The 21,137-nt window shown below is 38.0% G+C and overlaps 1 protein-coding gene across 18 annotated transcripts in view; it reads right to left on the reverse strand.

Moving 5' to 3' along the window:
- CDC14B (cell division cycle 14B) overlaps nucleotides 1-21,137 on the reverse strand; it is a 108,770-nt gene that overhangs the window by 61,592 nt on the left and 26,041 nt on the right. For 15 of the 18 annotated variants that reach the window (XM_037494999.2, XM_037495007.1, XM_037494998.2 and 12 more), the window contains 2 exons: nucleotides 2,649-2,739; nucleotides 2,070-2,145 (listed from right to left, as the gene is read on the reverse strand). In XM_037494999.2, coding sequence (XP_037350896.1) covers nucleotides 2,070-2,145; nucleotides 2,649-2,739 — 167 coding nt within the window. Of the gene's footprint in view, nucleotides 1-2,069; nucleotides 2,146-2,648; nucleotides 2,740-4,118; nucleotides 4,273-21,137 lie in introns of those variants that run through there. The other 3 variants (XM_054689425.1, XM_037495003.2, XM_037495009.2) reach the window with 2 other exon arrangements.

Raw genomic sequence — 21,137 nt, forward strand, 5'->3', positions numbered from 1 at the left:
GGAAATTGTTTTTAGCTTCCTAACCCCAGTAAACAAAAGGCCTGACACTGGCAAATGGAAAAGGAGAGGAGGAACTTAACTACACAAGGCAATAAATGCTTAGATGCCTATTCAAGAGAAGAATAAAGTACAGAAAGGTATCTACATTTGTGTATAAATCTACAGTGAATACACCTATAGTACAAAAGGGTATATTACTTTCATTTTACATATTAATAACTCATCTGACAGATGCTTCTAAAACTTATGAGATGGAATTTTAGGTTTGATGCTCAATGGCAGAGAAAAAAATCTGCCTGCTCACCCATAAAATTTTTATATAACTTAATTTTTATTGAAAATAAATTTTATCTGAATTCAAAAGTTTAACAAAGGATCATATATCATGATCAAGTGGAATTTATTGCAGGGATTCAAGGATGGTTCAATACCCAAAAATCAATCAATGTAACTTAGCATATCAACAAAATAAAAGGTAAAATTCATGTGATCATATCAATAGATGCAGAGAAAGCATATGACAAGATTCAACATTCACTTAGGATAAAAAATCTCACTAAAATGGGAATAGAAGGAAAATACCTCAACATAGCAAAGGCCACATATGACAAACCCATAGCTGACATCAAGTTCAATAGAGAAAAACTAAAATCTTTTCCTCTGAGATCAGGCAAGATCAAGGCTATTTACTCTTACCACTATTATTCAATATAGTATTGAAAGACTTAGCTCAAGCAATTAGACAAGACAAAAGAAATAAAAGGAATCCAAATTGGAAAGAAGTAAAACTACCATATTTGCAAATGACATGATAATATACATAGAAAATCCTAAATACTCTACCTAAAAACTGTAAGAAGCAATAAATCAGTAAAGTGCAGACTACAGAGCCAATATACAAAATCTTGCCATTTGTGACAACATGTATGAAATTGGAGGGAATCATGCTAAGCAAAACAAATCAGAAGGAAAAAGACAAGTGCTGGATGGTTTCTCTCGTGCGGAATATAAAGAAACCAAGTAAAGAAACAAACAAAACCAAACTAAAACAAACCCTCGGAGTCTGACTTAGAGAACTGAGGCTGCTTTTCTATTTCTTAGTGGGACTGGGTGGGGATGGGTTGAGAGGCAAAGAATAGAGGGGGTGTAGTAGCCTGGTGGAGGGTTACTAGTACTCTGCTAATGGAATCACACATCGGAAGAACCTGTACTCCTAAAACGTGTATGTGGGGCTCTAAACCAATGTTACTCAATTATAAAAATAATTTTTAAATAAAAAGATTTTTTTTTCCGGTATAATAGTCGTATAAGTAATCAATTGAATAAGTAAAGTAGATTTCAAAAAGTACATGCCCCAAATTCAGTATATTCTCGTTGAGAATGTATAGTGACTAATGTGGAATTGCAAACAGTACATAAACAGTTCTTATTATGCATGACTAAGTCAAAGTCTTTAAAATAAATGAATGAGATCTAAATTCAAATTAATAGAAATATACTTTTGCAACTCTCAGTGACATATAACTTTAAAGATAAACTATTTGCCTTACCTTTCCCTGTTCCTATGTGTAAAGGGTAAAGGTGAAGTCTTAAGTATTACATAATCATGGGAGATATAAGATAGAATGGGAGGATGTAAGATGAGCCAATTTTTCTGTATTCATTTGCTAGCACTCCCTATGAAAGTGAAGGCAGAAAAAACAATGACTAAAGCAAGACAAGTTTCTCTTGTTAGGTTTCAGTTCCATTAGGTCAGATAGTAGGAGGCTGACTTTATTAACCAGTTTTCTCTTGGGCTTTTCAAGTATTTGAATATCACCAATCCAAACCAGAAGCAAATGACTCAAATTTAATTGTTCAATCAAAAGTCTGGACAACAAATATACACACTATGACTTTATAGAACAAAAAATAAGTACCAAACACTACTGCATAGAGAAAAATGACATTTCCTTTGTTTTTTTTTTCCCGTTTCCTTTTTAAAAATGGATGTTTCCTTACTTTTGTCCCTCTCCAACATCAGGCTTGCAATGATTACTTAAATCAAATCTTAAGTAAAAAGACTTTACCTTCAATTTCTTATTTATCTTGCAACAATATCTGTAAACCATTGCCAGATTGAGTGGTCCAAAATCTGCGTAGAAGCTTTAAAAATGGAAAACAAAAACATACGTATATTCTAGATGTTTTGAATATAAATATTTTTAGGAGCTACAAGATCAAATTAAGAAAAAAAAGACACCAAATTGTGTGTTACTACTGAAAGAAATATTCTGGTAAGCAACGCTTGTTAAAAAAATGACAAGTGCTACAATGCCTAAGTATAACCTCGAATAATATATGAAAATACCTTCTAAACAAAAAGATTGTTTTTCCTCTCCACTGGCAAAAACACAACTTACTTAGAACACCAGTTAATATCTTATACTGTAATCCATTTAAATTTCATATGTAAATTATTAAGAAAGTTCTTCTCACTTTGTTTTTCCCCTATGGGTCTATTTTATTATCAAAGGTTTAGAAATCATCCGGCAGCTATTAATCAACAGATTAATTTTTCAAGGCTATCCTATTTATAAACATACCTTTAGAGTCTTCAAATTAAAAAAAAAAAAGATACTAACAATCTTTTAAAAAGCAATACTTACCTCTCATATTCAAGTTCATTATCTATGCTGAAATAATGTATATTTGATGAACTCTTTGGTCTGCTGTAGAGAATGGCAAAACAAAGGCGATCTGAAATGGAAAAATGGCAATGTTCCTTCCTTCAGGTTATTAAAAAAAACGTTTTGTATATCATGATGCAACTCTTTTCAGATGAAGTAAAAAAAATTTTCCCATGCATGTTTCCGATAGTAAGGTTGTCAATGGTAAATTTCAAAATATTCTGGCTATTTTGGTGAGCAATAATAAGCAATTTTTTAAGGGAGCAACTGTCTTAAACTGTAAGTTTCAATAGTGTTAGTGACCTCATGTAGCAATATGGCTTGACTTCTGGAGACCTCTCATCGCACAATTTTAGTTCCTAAGTGACCTAAGAAATTTTAGAAAAATTCAGCATGCCTTTGGTGGCTCGTCATCAAGTTATGTGATGGCCACTGTTTTGCTATGCTTTCAAGATATATCCTAAAAAGTCACTTAAAAAATGTATTTTTCTTAAATGGAGGAAGAATGTTATGAAAACCGCTTCCAAAACAATGTTCAGAGCTATAGAACACAAACAACAAAACAAACCATATATGCTAATCCAAATGTTCTTAGGGAACACTACTTTTTTATTTGGAATCACTACTTTTGTAGTGATTTTTATAATGAGACAACTATTAAAACAGAAGCAATGAGAGGTTTCTACATGATGAGTAAGTGTGAGATGAACTTCGTGTTGCACAAATGCAGTTAGGCTGCTGTGAAGTTTAGCAAGAACAGTGCAGGGCAGTAACGCTGGGACTCCACCCATCTTCCCCCTCCCCACCCACCCGACTGAAAAAAAAAGTTGCCTAAAAATCCTCAGTGAAAGAAAGTCTTCCTCAATACTAGTACTAGTACTAGCAGAACTGGTGGAATACTTACTACCAACTTGTGACAAAAACAAGACAGCCTTATAAAAAGTAAGACACAAAAGGATGCCATCCTTTCCCCAGATGGTAATTTAAACATTTTTGTCTTCGCTCACACAATTGTTGGATGTATTTCCTTGTCAACTCCACAACTGAAAAAGTCTTGCCACCGTAACACTCGCACGCATGATGGAACTTATTCCTTTCCAACTACTAATGACCCTTGATCCCTGTGCACAGTGAAGGAGGCGTCTGCTCCCTCGGGTGCAGAGATTCAATGCAATTCCCCGTGACGGGTGTGAGGACGCGAGGGTCCCGAGTGCAGTGTGGGGCGATCAGCGGAGTCTCCCCAGAGCAAGCCCGCGAGCCTGGGAACTGGGAGTCCGGGACCACCCACACCCATGAAAAGCACGCGCCCTGGCTCAAGTTCAAAGACCCCTCTCCACAGCGCTCGGGGCCTCCGCCACGGCTGGGCGCCGCCCTGTACCCTCAGGATACGGGGCGTCGGGGCTGGGGCTGGGGGCCACCGAGGAGCAGCAAACCCCGCTCCGCACTCACCTTTGATCACCTCAGCCAGCAGAGGGGTGCCGGCGCCCTCCCGGCTCATGACTCCAGAGCATCTGGAAGGCGGGGCAGGGGCCAAGGACCGGGCGGCCAGGGACAGCCAGCCGCTGAGAGAGGAGGCGCCGCGACCACACCCCCGAAGTTTAAACAACAGAAACTTTAAAGGGCCGCGCCCCAGCGCTGGCACGGCTGCACCCCGCGGCCGCCCACCGCAACGAAGCAGGACGAGTCAACCCCGGAAGTTCAAAACTTCGCGAATGGCCCCAAATGGGGCGGCGGGGGCGCAGCGGGGAGAGAGACGCGGAAACCACCCCAGCCCCGGCCCTCTTCGCCCCACCTCTGGGAAGTGCGCGTGGGCAGCGCAGCGCGGGCCGCCCCGGTGCCGGAGCGCGGCCGAGTCGGACTGCGCAGAGCGGCGGCGAAGCGGAGCCCGGCCCGCTGGAGAGGGCAGCGGCTTCCACCGTGGAGAAAAGGACGTGTGCGCAGGAAGAGCGGACTCAGCCGCGAACCGGCCCGGGACCGGGGCGCCCTCCGCGGCCGCCAGGGGCCGCTGCAGTCGGCGCGCGGGGAGGCGGGATCAGGGCCTCGCGGCCGCCGGGCACCAGGCCTCCCCCGCAGGCCGAGGCGCCCTCAGGTGCCCGCGCAGGGCGGAGCCCGCCCGCCCCGGTGCTGTTCTCCTTCAAAGCCCAAGTCTTCGAAATGGCTCAAGGGTAAGCTCGTGATGCCGTTCAAGGCCTTAGATTCCGCCTCATAAAAGTATCTGGATGTTTGGAAAATAAAAATTTTGCCAAAATACTAAGCATTTTCTAAACCTATGTTCCTGAGTTAGTCTTCAGTGGGGGGAAATTGGATCTAGTATGACTGCAAAGTTAATACACGGAATGTAAAGTGAATACATGGCAATGTCAAGAGATGTAATGGAAAAAATATTTTAAATTCATCTCAAAAAGATAGTCAGCTTCAATTTCATATTGCATAATAGCAAAAATGCAAATTAATACTACAAGATACTAGTTTTCCTTCAGACTCGCAAAACCAAAGTTTAAAGGCACTGTGTTCGTGAGGTTGTGGAGAAATAGTTACTCTCTCACATGGACTGTGGAAAGGAAAATAAAGTGGGACAACCTCCACGAAGGGGTAATTTGACAGATTTTCAAGATTAAAAATTAAAATCTGGCAAGATTGTGAAGACAGACTGCTAAGTACCACATTATTAAAAAGATTTATTTATTTATGCATACAAGAGCTGAGGTACACACCATAGGTGGGGAGGAGACGGAAGGGGGAGAGGGAGGACGGGGGGTGGGGGGGGAAGAGGACTCACCAGAGCCAAGAGCAGGGAACAGAACAGGCAGACTGACTGAAATACACTGCTGAGGGGAGCAGCAGGTGAGACAGGAGAGGTCTGCTACGCCATTTGGGTTGCTCCCTGGCCTGCTGGGGATAGAACTTGTGCTACAGTGGCTGCAGATAGCTTGATAGTGCCCTTGCACCACCAGGGAGGTCCCCAGTACCACCACTTACTTATACATGCATATTGAAAGCCTGGGCAGGAGGGGAGGGATTGGGGTCAGAATGGGGGGGCTGCAATTGTATGGGGAATATAAAAATAAAATTTATTATTTAAAAAAAATAAAATTAATAAAAGAAAAAAAAGAAAAAAAAAGAAAGCCTATGTATGTATATACTATATGAAGTCTTGCATAGCAAAGGATATACAAGAAACTGGTAGTAGTTGATGTCTCTACAAAGGGGAATTGGGCATCTGGAAATAGGGAAAGTTATGAGAGGTTTATGCTTTTTTATACTTTTAAAATTTTGTACCATATGTTACCTATTCAAAATTAAGAAGCTTTTGAAAAGTGAACTTGCAGGTTAATAATGTTTTCCCAAAGTTGATCTTCATCAGACAGGAAATGTATAGTATGCATCATATAAGGCTACTTGGAAAATGTCCTGTGCTCCTTCGACATATTTAAACAAGAGAATTAGATTGTAATCTCTTTTGGTCACTACCATCTCTTGAAATCCAGTTTCTTTTAACAAACCCAAATAAACCTGGAAAGAGGTAGATGGAAGTAGGAAGAGGTTTCCCCTCCAGGTTCAAACCAGAAATTCATTTCCCCAGGGAATATTTTAGGGATGGGTAGAGGGAAGGGTGTTACCACTTTTTTGATCTCCAATTATTTCTACACAATGTATTTCCAATGGCAGGAGCTAAGAGTTAGGTTTTTATTTCTATTCCAGGTTTCTAGAAACCTGGAGCCAAAAACAACTAGTTATGTTCTGCTTAAAAGCTTATGATTAAACTTATAATCCCCTTGTGTAACTATGTATCCTCCTTTTAATGTGTTTGTTGTCAAAAACAGAAAACTGGGCCACTGAAGTAATAAACTTTTTGACTATATATTCCTATCACATAATGTTACCACTCTTGGTTCTTTGATAATGTGATACAGTGGAAGGAAATAAAATCAACAGAGATGAGGGTTTTAAAATACTAGCAAAACATTCAAAATCCATCCTTGTGACAAACTTATCTGAAGTTCTTATTTAGCTTTTAGAGCTCCAGTTGACTACTTCCTTTAATAAATTTTTTTTAAGATTTATTTATTTATTCATACAAGCACTGGGTACAGTCAGAAGCGTGAGAGGGTGAGAGAATTCACCAGAGCCAGAGGCGGGAGCAGAACAGGCAGAAAGATGAAATATACTGCTGAGGGGAGCAGCGGGTGCGGCAGGAGAGGTCTGCGCGCCATGTGGGACCCTCCTCTGGTGGCCGGGGAGCAGCCGGGGATTCAATCTGCGCTGCAGAGGCTGCGGGCAGCTTTGCAGCCCAGCGCTCAACCGCTGCGCCACCAGGGAGGCCCTAGTAAATATTTTTTAAATAAATGAAAAAACATTTTCCTGCATAACCCTGTAGGTAATGGGGGATAACTAATAATAAAAGAGAGGGGTATGTTCCAAACCAATTGAGAAATATATTTGAGTTATACAGCAACGATAATACAGTATTTACTTTTTAACAGGTAAGACTAAAAGAACTCTATTTGAATGTACGGACACAAAGGGCTTCTTCCTATTTTTACTTCCCGCTTGCTCTAGAATGATCTCACAGGTCCAAGCAGAATAACTAAGAAATGCAAACCTCCCCTACAGGATGTAGACATGGTGCACTTAGCACAAGGCAAGTAGAAAGGAAAATTCACATCCTTACAGAAAATGGGAGAACAGGTTTTGCAAAAACAACTACAGGTTCTGCCTGAACATGGCCTGTCTTTCAGAAAGAGGGCCTATGGACATCAGGCTCTCATCATTCATTTTTGGAGGGAGGGAATGACCAAGGAGAGCAGAGGAAGAATGTTCATAGAAGTACTTTTTAAAAAAAGAAGCAATACCTTCTAAAACAACAATGACAGCTAGCAATTATTCAGGGTTTAGTGGCAGGTATAATATTAAGCTTATTACAACCTATGAGGTAGATACTACTATCAATATTTTCCAGGAAAGGAAACATAAAAAGGGGCAAAAATACTAACTTGAACCCAAGATAACAAAGTTTGTTGTCAAGTGGCACAGTTGGGATTTGAACATAGGTTATTCTGTTTTTAAATTCCTGTCTCAGAGACTTGCCCTGATCTAAAGCAAGAATGATTAAAATAATACAATTTTAGCACAGCATTATACAAAAATATGGACCCAATCATATAAGAAAATTTAGTATATGTGAGAATTGATATGTCAAACAAGAAGGCCTTATTCACTTATAGGCAACTCTATACAAGTATGAAAAGAAAATGAAGTTCAAGCTCATATACTATATAAAATAAATATCAGATGAAATAACTTTTTAAAAGCTGTCAGGTAACTATAAAAGTTAACAATCAATAATTTTAGCTTAATACAGAGAATTTTAAAGCATTATACAAATCTCAAAAGGGGAAAAACAGAAATTTAGGAAAAAATGTTAGACTTAATCATCACAACAGATTGAAATTATCTATAAAGCACCACAACAACCCAATACAAAATACAAATCTAGTCTATGAGCAGTCAATTCACAAAAGAAATGGAAATGACCAATAGCATATGAAAAGAAAATCACTTTTCCAGTGACTCAACATTAATAATCATTAAGAACAGATTACAGAAGTCACACAATTATCTCATTAATACAGAAAAAGTCATTCAAGTCGTCATTTCCCAAGTAAGTCTTTATACAATGAAACTAAAAAAAGAATTTCCTTAATCTGATAAAGATTATTTTCCAAATACCTTTAGCAAATATCATACTTCTATAAGTATCTGCCTGAAATTAAAAAAAAAAAAAAAGACAGAAAAGCTATTTAACAATGTAATAACTGGGTTACTGGGAATGCTAGCTGATACCAAGAAATAAGAGAATTGGGAAAGAAGAAATAAAATTGTACCTATTTGAGACAATGATTGTCTACCTGTAAAATTCAAGAAACTCTGTAGACAGGGAGCCTTCTGGTGGCGCAGGCCATTGAAAGCAGCGGTATGAAGCTGTCAGCAGCCTCTGAAGTGCCAGTTAGAGCCCTGCTGGCCCCGGAGATACCCACATGGCGTGACAGACCTCTCCTGTCTCACCCTCAGCAGTGCATTTCGTCAGTCTGCCTGTTCTGTTCCCCGTTCTGTCTCTGGTGAACCCTCTTACCCTCCTGCACATCTGGCCTGTATTCCGGTTCTTGTATAAATAAATAAATCTTAAAAAAAACAACTCTGTAAACAAACTTTTTAAATAAATAAATTTATAAGCTTTTGCAAGTTTATGGATATAGATGATTAACACAAAACCCAAAAATGCTTCTATGTACTTGTAATAACCAATTATGAAATATAATAGAGAAAAGATTTACATATCCTTTATTGATACATGGAAATATAAGGCAAGTTTATAAATGGGAAGATCCAATTTTTATTTCCTCAAGCTAACCACAATTTTCATCAACAGAAATCAGCCCTACTGGCACCTCAATCTTGGATTTCCAATCTCCAAAGTCTAGAGAAAATAAACTGTTGTTTAAACCACCCAACCTGTGTATTTTATTATGGCAGCCTGAACAAACTAATACAGATGATAACATCCTAGGAAACTAGACTGAGAGTCTACAGAAACTCTCTGTACTATTTTGCATTGTTTCTGCAAATCTGTTATTTTTTAAAAATTCAAATGGCAGGGAAAATATTTGTAAATTATATAATCTGCAATAGGATATAAATATGAATATATATTAGTTGAAGGAGGCTTAGAATAGAAAATTTGGGATGGAGGCTTCACAGGTCCAGAAATTGGAGGTGGGGTAGAAATCGTTAACATAGTCATTAGAGGAGCTATAGAAATAAAAACTTCCACAGGGCAACAGGCAGGGACTGGATGCTACAGATAGTATCTGGAAGCACAGACTAGAAGTGGGGATATGGAGATTGAGAGCCACTAATGAATCACCTGACCTGTCCTAACAGATTAACCCAATCACACCCTAGAAGAGATTGATTTAACAGATAAATATTTCACAAAGCAATGAACCCCTGTCCCAAAAAAGTACACTATATCAGAACAATTTCTGCACTGGCAAAATGCAGCTCTCTTCCCAAGACTGCCCAACTATTTCTATGCAGGTGTCTCTTTTTTCTTTCTCCTTTTTTTCCCTAATAAACCTGTCCTTTCAAAATGTTGCCTTTACCTGCCTGTGTCTGTGCAAGTGTCTTTGTCTCTCAGGTCAACTTGCCCTGTGCCTCTGCAAGTGGAACTCTGCTGAAACTTTTCTGAGAGGTAACCCAAGGACCCTGCTGACTGAACCCAACATTTCATCAAAATGACATCATTGGTTATATAATATACATTCCTATAAAATATCTTAACAGTGCAAACTGTCCAAAAGAAACTGAAACAGATATTAAAAAGGCAAGTAAAAAAAAAAAAAAAAAATTGAAATGACAAAGCGAGATGTTTAACCTATTAGTAATTAGAAAAGTAAAGATTACAAAACAATGAAGCTTTATTTCACATCAAATTGGAATAGAATTTAAATACTGCTATCAAAGAAAGAAAGGTTGTGGGGGAATTGCTACTTTTAGACAAGGAAAGTGGGATTGATAGAGGGGTTCTGTAAACTAATAGAGAGGCTCTGGAGAGCAGTCTGGCAGTATGTCAGGTTTGTATCCCTTGACCTTTGCATCTGCCTGAGAGAAATACTGGCAGATGAGCACTAAGAATATTTTGTAAAGGTATTTACTGTAGCACTGTCTGCAGTAAAAGTAAATGGAAATGACAAATGTTTTCAATACCAGAAGAATCATACTGTGACTTAAAATTAATGAGGTGGGGCCTCCCTGGTGGCGCAAGCGGTAAAGTGTCTGCACTATGAAGCTGTCCGCAGCCACTGCAGCACTAGTTCCATTCCGTCAGGGAGTTAACCCACATGGTGCAGCAGACCTCTCTTGTCTCCCCCACTGCTCTCCTCAGCAGTGTGTTTCAGTCAGTCTGCCTGTTCTGCTCCCCACTCTGTCTCTGGTGAATCCTCTCAACCACCCACCTCTTGCCTGCACCCCAGTTCTTGTATGCATAAATAAATAAATCTTTAAAAAAATTTAAATAATGAGGTAAATCAATATGAAATATTTCACAGTGTATAAAGATAAATTTAATATAAAAAAAACTACACAGCACAACAGGTATAGCTAAAAATTATAAAACTAAGCCATATTTCTATAGGTAAACTTATATATGAAAATAAACAGAAAAGCGATTTGAAAGAATACCCCCACTAAACAGCTTATTGAGATGTAACCAGGGTTGGGAGGTAGAGGAAATTTTTACTTTATCAGTATTACTTGGATTTTTAAGAATATCTTTGTGTTAGTTTATAATTAAAAATATATTCCTCTGGGAGAAATGAAAGGAAACCTTTCACCTTTCACGATTATCCCTCCTCAGCCTGGGTGTCCTACTTCCATGTTAATAAGTGTGGTGAAACAACAGCTATTTCCAGCCAGGACAATATCTACCACCCCAGTGCAGACATAAGTTTAAATAAAGCATCAGGAACTAGCACTTAAATGGAAAGATGTGTCAATAACTGCAGCCACTTGCCTTCCTTCCTTCCTTATCTTAGTTTGTCTTTAATACTTGGGCTAGAAAGTAAAAGTTGTTTGACTCTCCTTGTACTTTATGGAGATTGAGGGCAGGATGACAGCAATAAGACAGCTATATCAGCTCTTTGGTCCTTCTTTTTTTTAAACAAGGAGACCTGAAACTTAAATCACTGAGAGGAAAAAAAAAATCTCCCCATCCCTCTCTCTCATATGCTCTCTAGTTATGTGACCAAAAAAAAAAAAAAAAAAGCAAAATTAAGAGTTCTAGACCCTAATTTTGTTTGTCACTGAACATTCTCAGTTACGTATCCTTACTGGAAAGTTTTAATGTATTATTAAAGTCATCAGGAGGTATAGTTTATATTTCTGTATACCAGCCAGATGAATGCTTCTCTTCTCATTACTTTGAGTAATGAGACTGGGTTATTGTTCATTTACTTTCAAACTACATTGACACAGTTGAAATGTATAGGATTTGGTTTATGCTACACTATGGGAACAAATTCATTGATTTGGAGACAGTAGCTCCAAACAGAAACTGGCACCTCAGGACCTGGACAGCTATTATTAAAGCAGGCAAGTCACATTTCAGAGTTGATACAGTATTTTTTCTGTTATCTATACAAATCTGGAGATTTTATAATTTAAAATGATGAATGCCCCAAAATGATATTTTTGTTGGTAAAATTAGTATCTTGTTAATCAGCATAAGGGTTGTTCTAAATGAGTTCTCGGTGAAATGATGGCTCTTCACATTTGTAGAGTGTCACAAGTATTTTACAGACAGGATGCACAAATAGATTACAAGAACCAAATAATACTCTAATTTAGGGGACAGTGTTTGAAATTCAAGTCTCGATGTCTAAATTAGCCACTATCCAACAGATACAGGTTTTAGGGATTTCTGGTTGAATGGTGTCACCTATAAGGTTAATAGAATGCTATACCTGGAACACCATGATGTCTGCTGGAATACCTAAAAATGCAGGAACCAAGTTTCAGGATAGGGTATATCATGTCTTGTGCTTGCTTGCTAAGAATATTTAATAAATGACTGTTGCATGGAAGTACTTTTAAAGCTCAGATTAGCTTTCATTATAACCTGGTGGCAATGTTGTGGGAGGGTTGCTAAATCCCATCTACCTCAAGTCCTTCCTGAAATTAGTTATTATCAAAATAAACTGCATGGCCAAATTGCCTCAGTTTCCATCAGTGTGATATGAAGCGGTGAGATAGGACATCACCAACATGTCCTAAAACATCTGGATCAACATCATGTAAGTCGGATACTGAGCCAGAAAGAGATGTCACAATGAAGTAAAAGCAACTTCAGCAGACAGTATTTTCCGAGGATCCTAATCAAAGAACTCTGATCAAGATAAATTCTAATTTATCTACTTAAGCATTTCAAAGGAGGTGAGGAGAGAGCTAAGTAGATGGTCTGTCTCATTTCAAATTTTCTTGGCAGTAAATGAAAAAAGACAGGATGATTGCTTTATCAGAAGCAGATTTTTATTCACAATGTACTCATTCTCTATCTCCAATGGTTTTTCACGGGCCTCCTAAAATATTTAGGACATATCAACAATTCTAGGCCACCAGTCATATTTAAAAAAAAAAAAAAACCTACAGAAGTCCCTCAGGGAGATTTTTTTTTAAATTATTGTTCCAATTTGGCTGTGGTTTTTAGGAAAATTTGGGTATAAAGAAGACTAAGGGTACACATTATAATTTTTTAAATGGGAACCAGGTGTGAACATACTGTAAAATGATTAGGAAAATGACCTCACCCTGTTCTGGCAGACAGGAGAGCAAAGCATCTGCACAGACTTTAAGTCTGAAATGACATGTAAAATCTAATGCCTGCCTACAGGCAGTCTTTTCATGACCAAGGAAACTCAGAGAAGATTTAACAATAGGTACCCATCTTTTGCATTTCTACAGTGCATTCTTTACAAAGAAAGAGATTAAAGCCCTTCCTGTGATGAATAATTACATCTTTAATGTCAATAATTCACTGTCCCTACCTACATAAACTAAATTCAAATTTGTGTTTGTTGGAACAATTCTCATACAGTAAAATCTGTAGGACAGTTTCCTGGGTTCAAGTCCTCACCTGGTTATCTAATAAACTCCAACTATCATTGTGACTTTATTTACAGTTAACAAGGAGCAAAGGATTTGAAGACATTTTATCAAACAAGTTTCAGGAATGAAGATGGAAAAGCCATTCAAATCAGAGAAATGCAAATTAAAACCACAATGAAATACCACTTCACACCCACTAGAATGGCTAAAATTAGAATGACAACACCAATTGTTGGAGATGTAAAGCAATTAAAACTCACAAGCATTGCTAATGGGAATAAAAAATGTACATGTAATTTAAAATCAAGACATTGGAAAAGTTTGGCGGTTTCCTAGGAAGCTTCATACAATTTCCTTATGATCCATTCATCCTACCCCTAAGAATACACCCAAGAGAAAGTAAAACATGTATCTACAAAGAAGACTCCTACAGGAGTACTTGTAACAGCTTTAGAATAGCCCCAAACTGGGAAGGACATGAATTTTCAACAGGAGAATGGATGAACAGATGATAGAATATTCCCACAATGGAAGCTGAGTGGTCCTCAATAAAAAAAGAATGAAATGTTGATATACCAAATAACACAGATGCATCTCTAATGCCAGCAATGAAGCAAGCAAAAGAAGACAAAAACAAGAGTTCATGATATATTGAACATAGAATTCAAGAACAGGTAAAACTAATCTATATTGCTAGAAATGAGAACAGTAACTACTTAGAATAAGAGGAAGTTGACTGGAAAGGGACCTAGAGGGAATAGTGTTTCATAGGTGTACACATTTCTTAAAACACATCTGTGCATTTTACTATATACAATACAATTTTTAAAGGGGGGACTGAGGTAGCATAAAAGAGTCCTGAATGAACAGACTACAGAATTAATATTATGTATGGAATTAAGAATTATCTTGCCCTAAATAAGTGAACAGTATAGACCATGAATAATAAATTACATTGCAACTTAAAACAAAAAAACACAAGGGACCTCCACTGGTGGTGCAGGCAGTTGAGCGCAGTGCTGTGAAGCTGTCCACAGTCTTTGCAGCCCGGTTCAATCCCAGCCAGCCAGCGAGGGTCCCACATGGCACGGCAGACCTCTCCGGTCGCTCCCACTGCTCCCCTCAGCAGTGTATTTCATCAGTCTGCCTGTTCTGTTCCCTGCTCTGTCTCTGGTGAATCTCTCACCCTCCGCATCTCTGACCTGTGCCCCGGTTCTTGTATAAAAAAATAAATCTTAAAAAACAAAACCAAAAAACCAGAAAGTCCTGGGGCTTCGCTAGTGACTTAGGGGTTAAGTCTCAGTGCTATTATCACTATGACCTGAGTTTGATCCCCAGTAAAGAAGCTGACCCACATATGGCTCAGCAAACCTCTCTTTAGTCTCACCCACTGCTCCCCTCAGCTGTGTGTTTCAGTAAATATGTCTGTTCTGCTCCCCATTCTGTCTCTGGTGAGTCCTCTCACCCCCATACCTCTGACAGAAGAACCAGAGTTCTTCAGTACTCCAGTTCTTCTACAGGAAAAAAAAAAAAACCCACAAAGTCCTACCAGAAAAGATAGTGTGGCTAGCAGAAAGATTCAAGATTCTTGAACTGTTAAATATCAATATTATCCTTCCTCAGTCTGCAAAAGCCTGTTATGTTGTTTTTTGTTTGTTTAAAAAAGCTGTTCCTCAGATCTTTAAATCTTCACAAAAGAAAATTCACAGAAATACAGCCTATCTTTTAAAAGAAAGAGTAACTGCTGTTTCTTATATTCTGGCAACCACATTATTTTGAAAGTGCTCTGGATTGAGAAAAAGGAGAAAATGGTTATTGTTAAGACTATAGCTCCAACTAAGACTTGCTTCACGTACCATAAATATAACAATAATCTGGAGCTCTTCTTACAGCTCTTCTTTTTCTTAAAATGAATTATTCTCTCTAGCAATACCTAGCACTCCACTGCCCAATAAAACGTTCTGCAGAAAAGGATTATTCGGTTTCTGCTAACTCATACTTTAATGGTTGTAGCAAACAGCATCCATTTCCTATCTATAGCCTGTAACAAGCAGATGCTAAGAGACACAAGGTTTTCACTATCAGCACACAAAGGCAAGAGAGCCACGGCTTTCCTCAGCTTTCCTCAGCTTTTAGGACCTTTGGTTCCAAGGACCTAGATCCTAACTAACATCATACCTCACAGTACAACTCTGCTTTTCTCAGCTGCTTGAAGAGAATGACAGTTAACCTATGTCAGAAACAACCCTACTTAGCACAGTGCCTGGTACACAGCAGGGACTCAGTAAACACTGATTTTATAAACAAATGGAAGCTGAGCAGACAAGGCTGGAGAAAAAGGAAATTCTTATTTATCGAGAACATCCTAGTCTAGATACTTTCCATTATCTCACTTATTTTTCATTACAGTCTTATCTCCCTCAATTTACAGATGAGAGAGGCAGTGCCGAGGAAGAGTAACTTGCACAGGGTCACTCAGCTTGTGACGGGGTAAAATAAATCTTTATAAACAAATATAACCAGTGTCCCGAGTCAATTAAGATATAGGTATTTATCTGAAGAATATAAAAATGTTCAATTGAAAGAAAGATTCAATTGTTCATAGCAGCACTTTTAACAATAACTAAGCTCTGCTAACAACTTAAAGCTGTGGGGATAGGAGGCTGAATAAAGAAATTGAGGCATATATACAAATGGAATATGACTCAGCAATTAAGAGAGATGAAATCTTGCTTTTTGCAACAACATGGATGGAACTTCAGGTGATTATGTTATGTAAAAGACAGTTACTGGTTATTTCACTCACATGTAGAATATAAATAACCAAAGCAAATGAACTAACAAATCCCAACTAGAATAACTCTCAAGACTTATGAAAAATACAGTGTGGGAGGGGAAGGGATGAAAGGGACAGGTAGAAAAGGTCAGCCTGATAGTGGGAAAGGAACTAGAACTTTGATAGGGGGTGAGTAGGAGCTTATACACACATTGAGGTGAAAATGTACCCCTGAAATTTATACAGAAATGTAAATCAATAAATTTGTTATCAATAATTACTTTATTCAAAATTACTGGGCATAAATACCAGTAATTGTCTTAGAGCATTTTTTTTTTAAGGGCCCTGTTTCACATTATCAGACCACAGTGTGGCTTAAAGGAAAGGCTACAGAAAAATAACTAAATGACCCAGGTAAGTGACTACCAAAACTACGTATTTTATATGACCTGACTTTCAAACTTTTAGTATTTTTTTCAAAAAGAAAGGCAAAAAGCACTGACATGCACATCATAATAATAAAGAGATGCTTGTCGTGAGCTTTTTGAGGCTTAATTCCCTTCAAAGCATCGCTTCCACAGAAGAGCTGGGACACCACAGAAAAAGCACTCTGGGGGATGGAGGCCAGAGGGAAAGCTGGGAAGCAGCACAGCTTTGTGGAAACCGGAGAAAGAGTTGGATTTTCATGGAAAGCCCTCTATCAAACCACACAGCTGTGGTCAGCAAAGGAGCACACAACCCTTACTTACAATTCATTTTTAACACAACAGATTTTCACAGCAGTAACATTTAGCTCTCTGCAGTAGCTCTCCATGGAGCAGAAAGCCCAAGGATTTTTAGAGAAATCTGTTTATACTTTGATTTTGAGGAGGAAAAAGTTCTTGCTAAGATTAACATAATAAGTTTGAGTCGGTCTTCTTTACAGTCGTAAATCTGAAGTTTTTTAAAAAGGGAGGTTTTCTGAGAAGTTATTAAAAGCCAGGAATATTAATATCAATGTTGAGTTATCTTTATTATCTATTTTATAACAAAGTGACACTTAGCTTGTAACTATGGAGCAAGAATAAACAGAATAGGTATGGGAAACAATTTTTTAAAAAAAAGCTCTAAAATAGAGGTAGCATTATCATATATTAAAATACATGAAAAGGCTTCCAGTACTTATGCAGACTGTTCCTGTACCTGATAGACATACATACACAGAACAGAAGCTCTGAAATAGAAACCTGGGCACATACATGATGAAGATGCTAAATGAAACTGGATGTCACATACATAAATGGTATTAGGTAGTCATCTGAAAAAAACAAAAGCTGATCTGAGACCTCTATCAAAATAAATTTCAAATGGACAAAGAAAATATTTCAATATAAGAAAATGAAAACATAAAATTTATAAGAAAACACAAGATTTCCACTGCTAGGATAGATGGTGCAACAGGAACCCAATTTAGCATTCGTCCTGAAAAAAGCTTTTAAAAGAAGGTAAGATACATTAAATAATGATTATCATGACCCTGGATATCAGGCAATGGAAGACAATGATTCCTGAAACATAGGAAACAAAAAAGGTTGAGCCCTACCATTGTCCCAGCTTACTAGCTTACTGCCACTGCAGAGAAGGTAAACTGAGCAGAATCCCACCCATCCCCTGAGGTCAGGAGATGAAATTTAGTCCAGAGAATCCAAAACTGCAAGTGTTCATACAACAGAGTACTGAAGAGAAGAAAGCTACATAGAGAGAAAAGCCCAGAGATTTTCAAAAGGTTCCAGGTATTTAACAGAGTACATGCCACACCTGCAAACTTCTGTAGGCACAAAAGGAAAAAAAAAAAAAAAAAAACATAACATGGGAAAGGATGTCAGCAAACATTGTCTGAAACATGTACAAGGTTGGGAAAGCATCTGTTCTCACAGGCCATTATGTAAAAACTCCTGAGTCCAGGGCATTGGATAAGACTCCTTAGGAAGGTCTTGCCTAAATAATGAATAATTAGCCATCAATTAAGCACTGATAGAGAAGCCCACCTAAAAAAATCATAAAAGCAAGACCTAGAAGTATAAAGCATTGGGTTCCCAAGTAACTTAAGTGCATCTCTGAACAAAGCTCAAGAAGATTTATTAAAATACGATAGATATCCAGCATCTGTGAAGGTAAAATTAAACACCCAATCAAAGATTTCCAATCATTCAGAGAAGCAGAAAAACATGACCATAATGAAGAGAAAAAGCAATCAAAATAGACCCAGAATTCATGCACAATTTAGAATTAGCAGATATTCAAAGTAATCATCATAACTGTATTCCATGTTCAGTAAATAGATGAAAATATATATCCACATAAATGCTTGTGTATGTTCACAGCAGTGTTATCCACCATAGCCTAAAAGTGGAAACAACCCTCATCAAGTGATGAACAGATAAACAAAATGTGATATATTCAATCAATGGAATATTATGAAACCATAAAAAGAAATGAAGTACTGATACATGCTACATGAATGAGGATAAACATGCTAAATCAAAGAAAGCAGTTGCAAAAGAACACAAACACTGTAACACCATTTATATAAAATGCCCAAAACAGGGAAGTCTATAATCACAGGAAATAGTGGTTGCCATGGAAGGTGAAGGAAATGGGGAGTAACTGCTATTGGGTATAGGTTTCTTTATGGAAAGTGGAAATACTCTAAAATTAGATTAAGGTGACATCTGCACACATGTGTAAATACCCCCATACTAATTTTAATATAACAAACACTATGTAACTTAGACCATTACAAAAAATAAACATGGAAATGTGCACTTTAAATTGGTGTATTATATGGCATGTGAATTATCTCAGTAGGGCTATTACTAAAAAAAAAAAAGTAGAAACATCCAATAAATAAAAAAGGCACAAATTGAGTTTATCTGAAGATGAAAACTATATGATATGAAAAATTCACTAGAGAGATTTATGGCAGATAAATAGTAGCAGAAAGATTAGTGAGCTTGAAGGAACAGAAAGACTCTATCCAAATGAAACAGCCTGGGGAGGTGTGGAAATCCAAGAAAATGAAAAGGGCATCAGTGAGCTATGGGGCAGCTTAAAGTGGCCTAAAATATGTAAGAAAGAAGGGTGGGCAGAAAAATATTAAAGAACTGACTGAAAACTTTCTAAGTCAACGAACTCTACAAATCCACAGGTCCAATGAATCCCAAGAGCAAGAAACCTGAAAAAAATGACACCATTATCAAAAATTGCCCAAAACCAGTGATAAAGAGAAATCTTAAAAGCAGACAGAGGAAAAAGTACATATCATATACAAAAGATAAAAAGATAGGCTATCAGATTTCTTGTTGGAACCAAAACAAATAAAAGAGCAGAGCAGTATCTTTGAAGTCCTGAAAGAAAATGCCAACCATAGGCAGCTCTCCTCAAGGCCGCCAGCCTGCAACCATACAGGCCTCTCTTAGCAAACCTGTCGCTTTCCAGGCAGCTCTTCCTGCCTGCTTGTGTCTAATGCAAGTGTATTTTACTTTTCTGTCCCTTTTCCTAATAAAACTGCCCTATATATATATATATATATAAAAGAAAGAAAACGCCAACCGTAAATTTCTATATTAAGCAAAAATCTCTCAAAAGCAATGGCATTTTTAGACATTCAAAAGAATAAAGGGGGCCTCCCTGGTGGTGAAGGGGTTAAAGTCTCAGTGCTATCAAGCTATCACCAGCCACTGCAGCATGAGTTACATCCCCAGCCAGCCAGGGAGCTAACCGACACAGCAGACCTCTCCTGTCTCACCTGCTACTCCCCTCAGCAGTGTATTTCAGTAGATCTGCCTGTTCTGCTCCCCACTCTGTCTCTGGTGAATCCTCTCACCCCCTGCACCTCTGGCTTACACCCCAGTTCTTGTATGCTTAAATAAGTAAATATTTTTAAAAAAACAAAAAGTAAATGGTTCATTACTAGCTCACCTACAGGATAAGAAATGTTAAAAAAAAACAAAACAAAACAGGGCCTCCCCGGTGGCACAGTGGTTGAGCGTTGGGTTGCGAAGCTACCCGCGGCCTCTGCGGCGCCGGTTCGATCCCCAGCTGCTCCCCGGCCACCAGATGAGGGTCCCACATGGCGCGCAGACCTCTCCTGCCACCCGCTGCTCCCCTCAGCAGTGTACTTCGGTCCTTCTGCCTGCTCTGCTCCCCGCTCTGGCTCTGGTGAATTCTCTCACCCTCCCGCGCTTCTGACTGTACCCAGTGCATGTATAAACAAAAACAAACAAACAAACAAATAAATAAATAAATAAAACATGCCTCTATTAAAAAAAAAAAAAACAAAAAACCACAAAACATTCCTTCTAGCAGGAGGGAAATGATTCCAATTGCAAAACTGGATCTTTACAGGAATGAAGGGTACTATGCAGGGTAACCACATGAACAAATACATAAGATTTGTTTTATTTAAATCTTTCAAAAAGATAAGTTATTTTAACAAAAGTAACAACAATGTATTGTGGGGTTTATAATACATATGTAAGTAAAATGCATTAAGAAAAGAGCATAACACTAGGATGGGAGAAATGGAAGAACCACATGAGAATTCCTAACTTTGAGTTCAACTATGACATAAAATCCAGAAATCATAGAGAAACGATCAGCAGTTAAAAACCTTGCATGGCAAACAAACATCACCAAAACAATGAGAAAATTAAAGCACAAATGACAAATAGAAAACATTTATAAATCATCACAGATAATAATTTCACTAATAGAGCCTAATATAAATGCATTGGAATTGGAAAGAGCCAATAGTCCAATAGAAAAATGAGCAAACTCAACAAATCACTTTTGAAGTCATTCCCTTCATAAATCTATATACATGTGAAATGGCATATGTAACAGGTTATTCAACACAGCATTACTTTTGAAAACTAAGACTGAATATAATCCAGAAAATATTAACGTTTGACTGAAGATCTTATGTCCATGAAATTCTACATAGCTATAAAAAACTGAGGAATTTTAGTTTCTATGAAATAAAGTTGAAA

This window comes from Talpa occidentalis, unplaced genomic scaffold (genome assembly GCF_014898055.3).
Source record: "Talpa occidentalis isolate TD23 unplaced genomic scaffold, MPIMG_talOcc4v2.1 talOcc4.7, whole genome shotgun sequence".
NCBI classification, from domain to species: domain Eukaryota; kingdom Metazoa; phylum Chordata; class Mammalia; order Eulipotyphla; family Talpidae; genus Talpa; species Talpa occidentalis.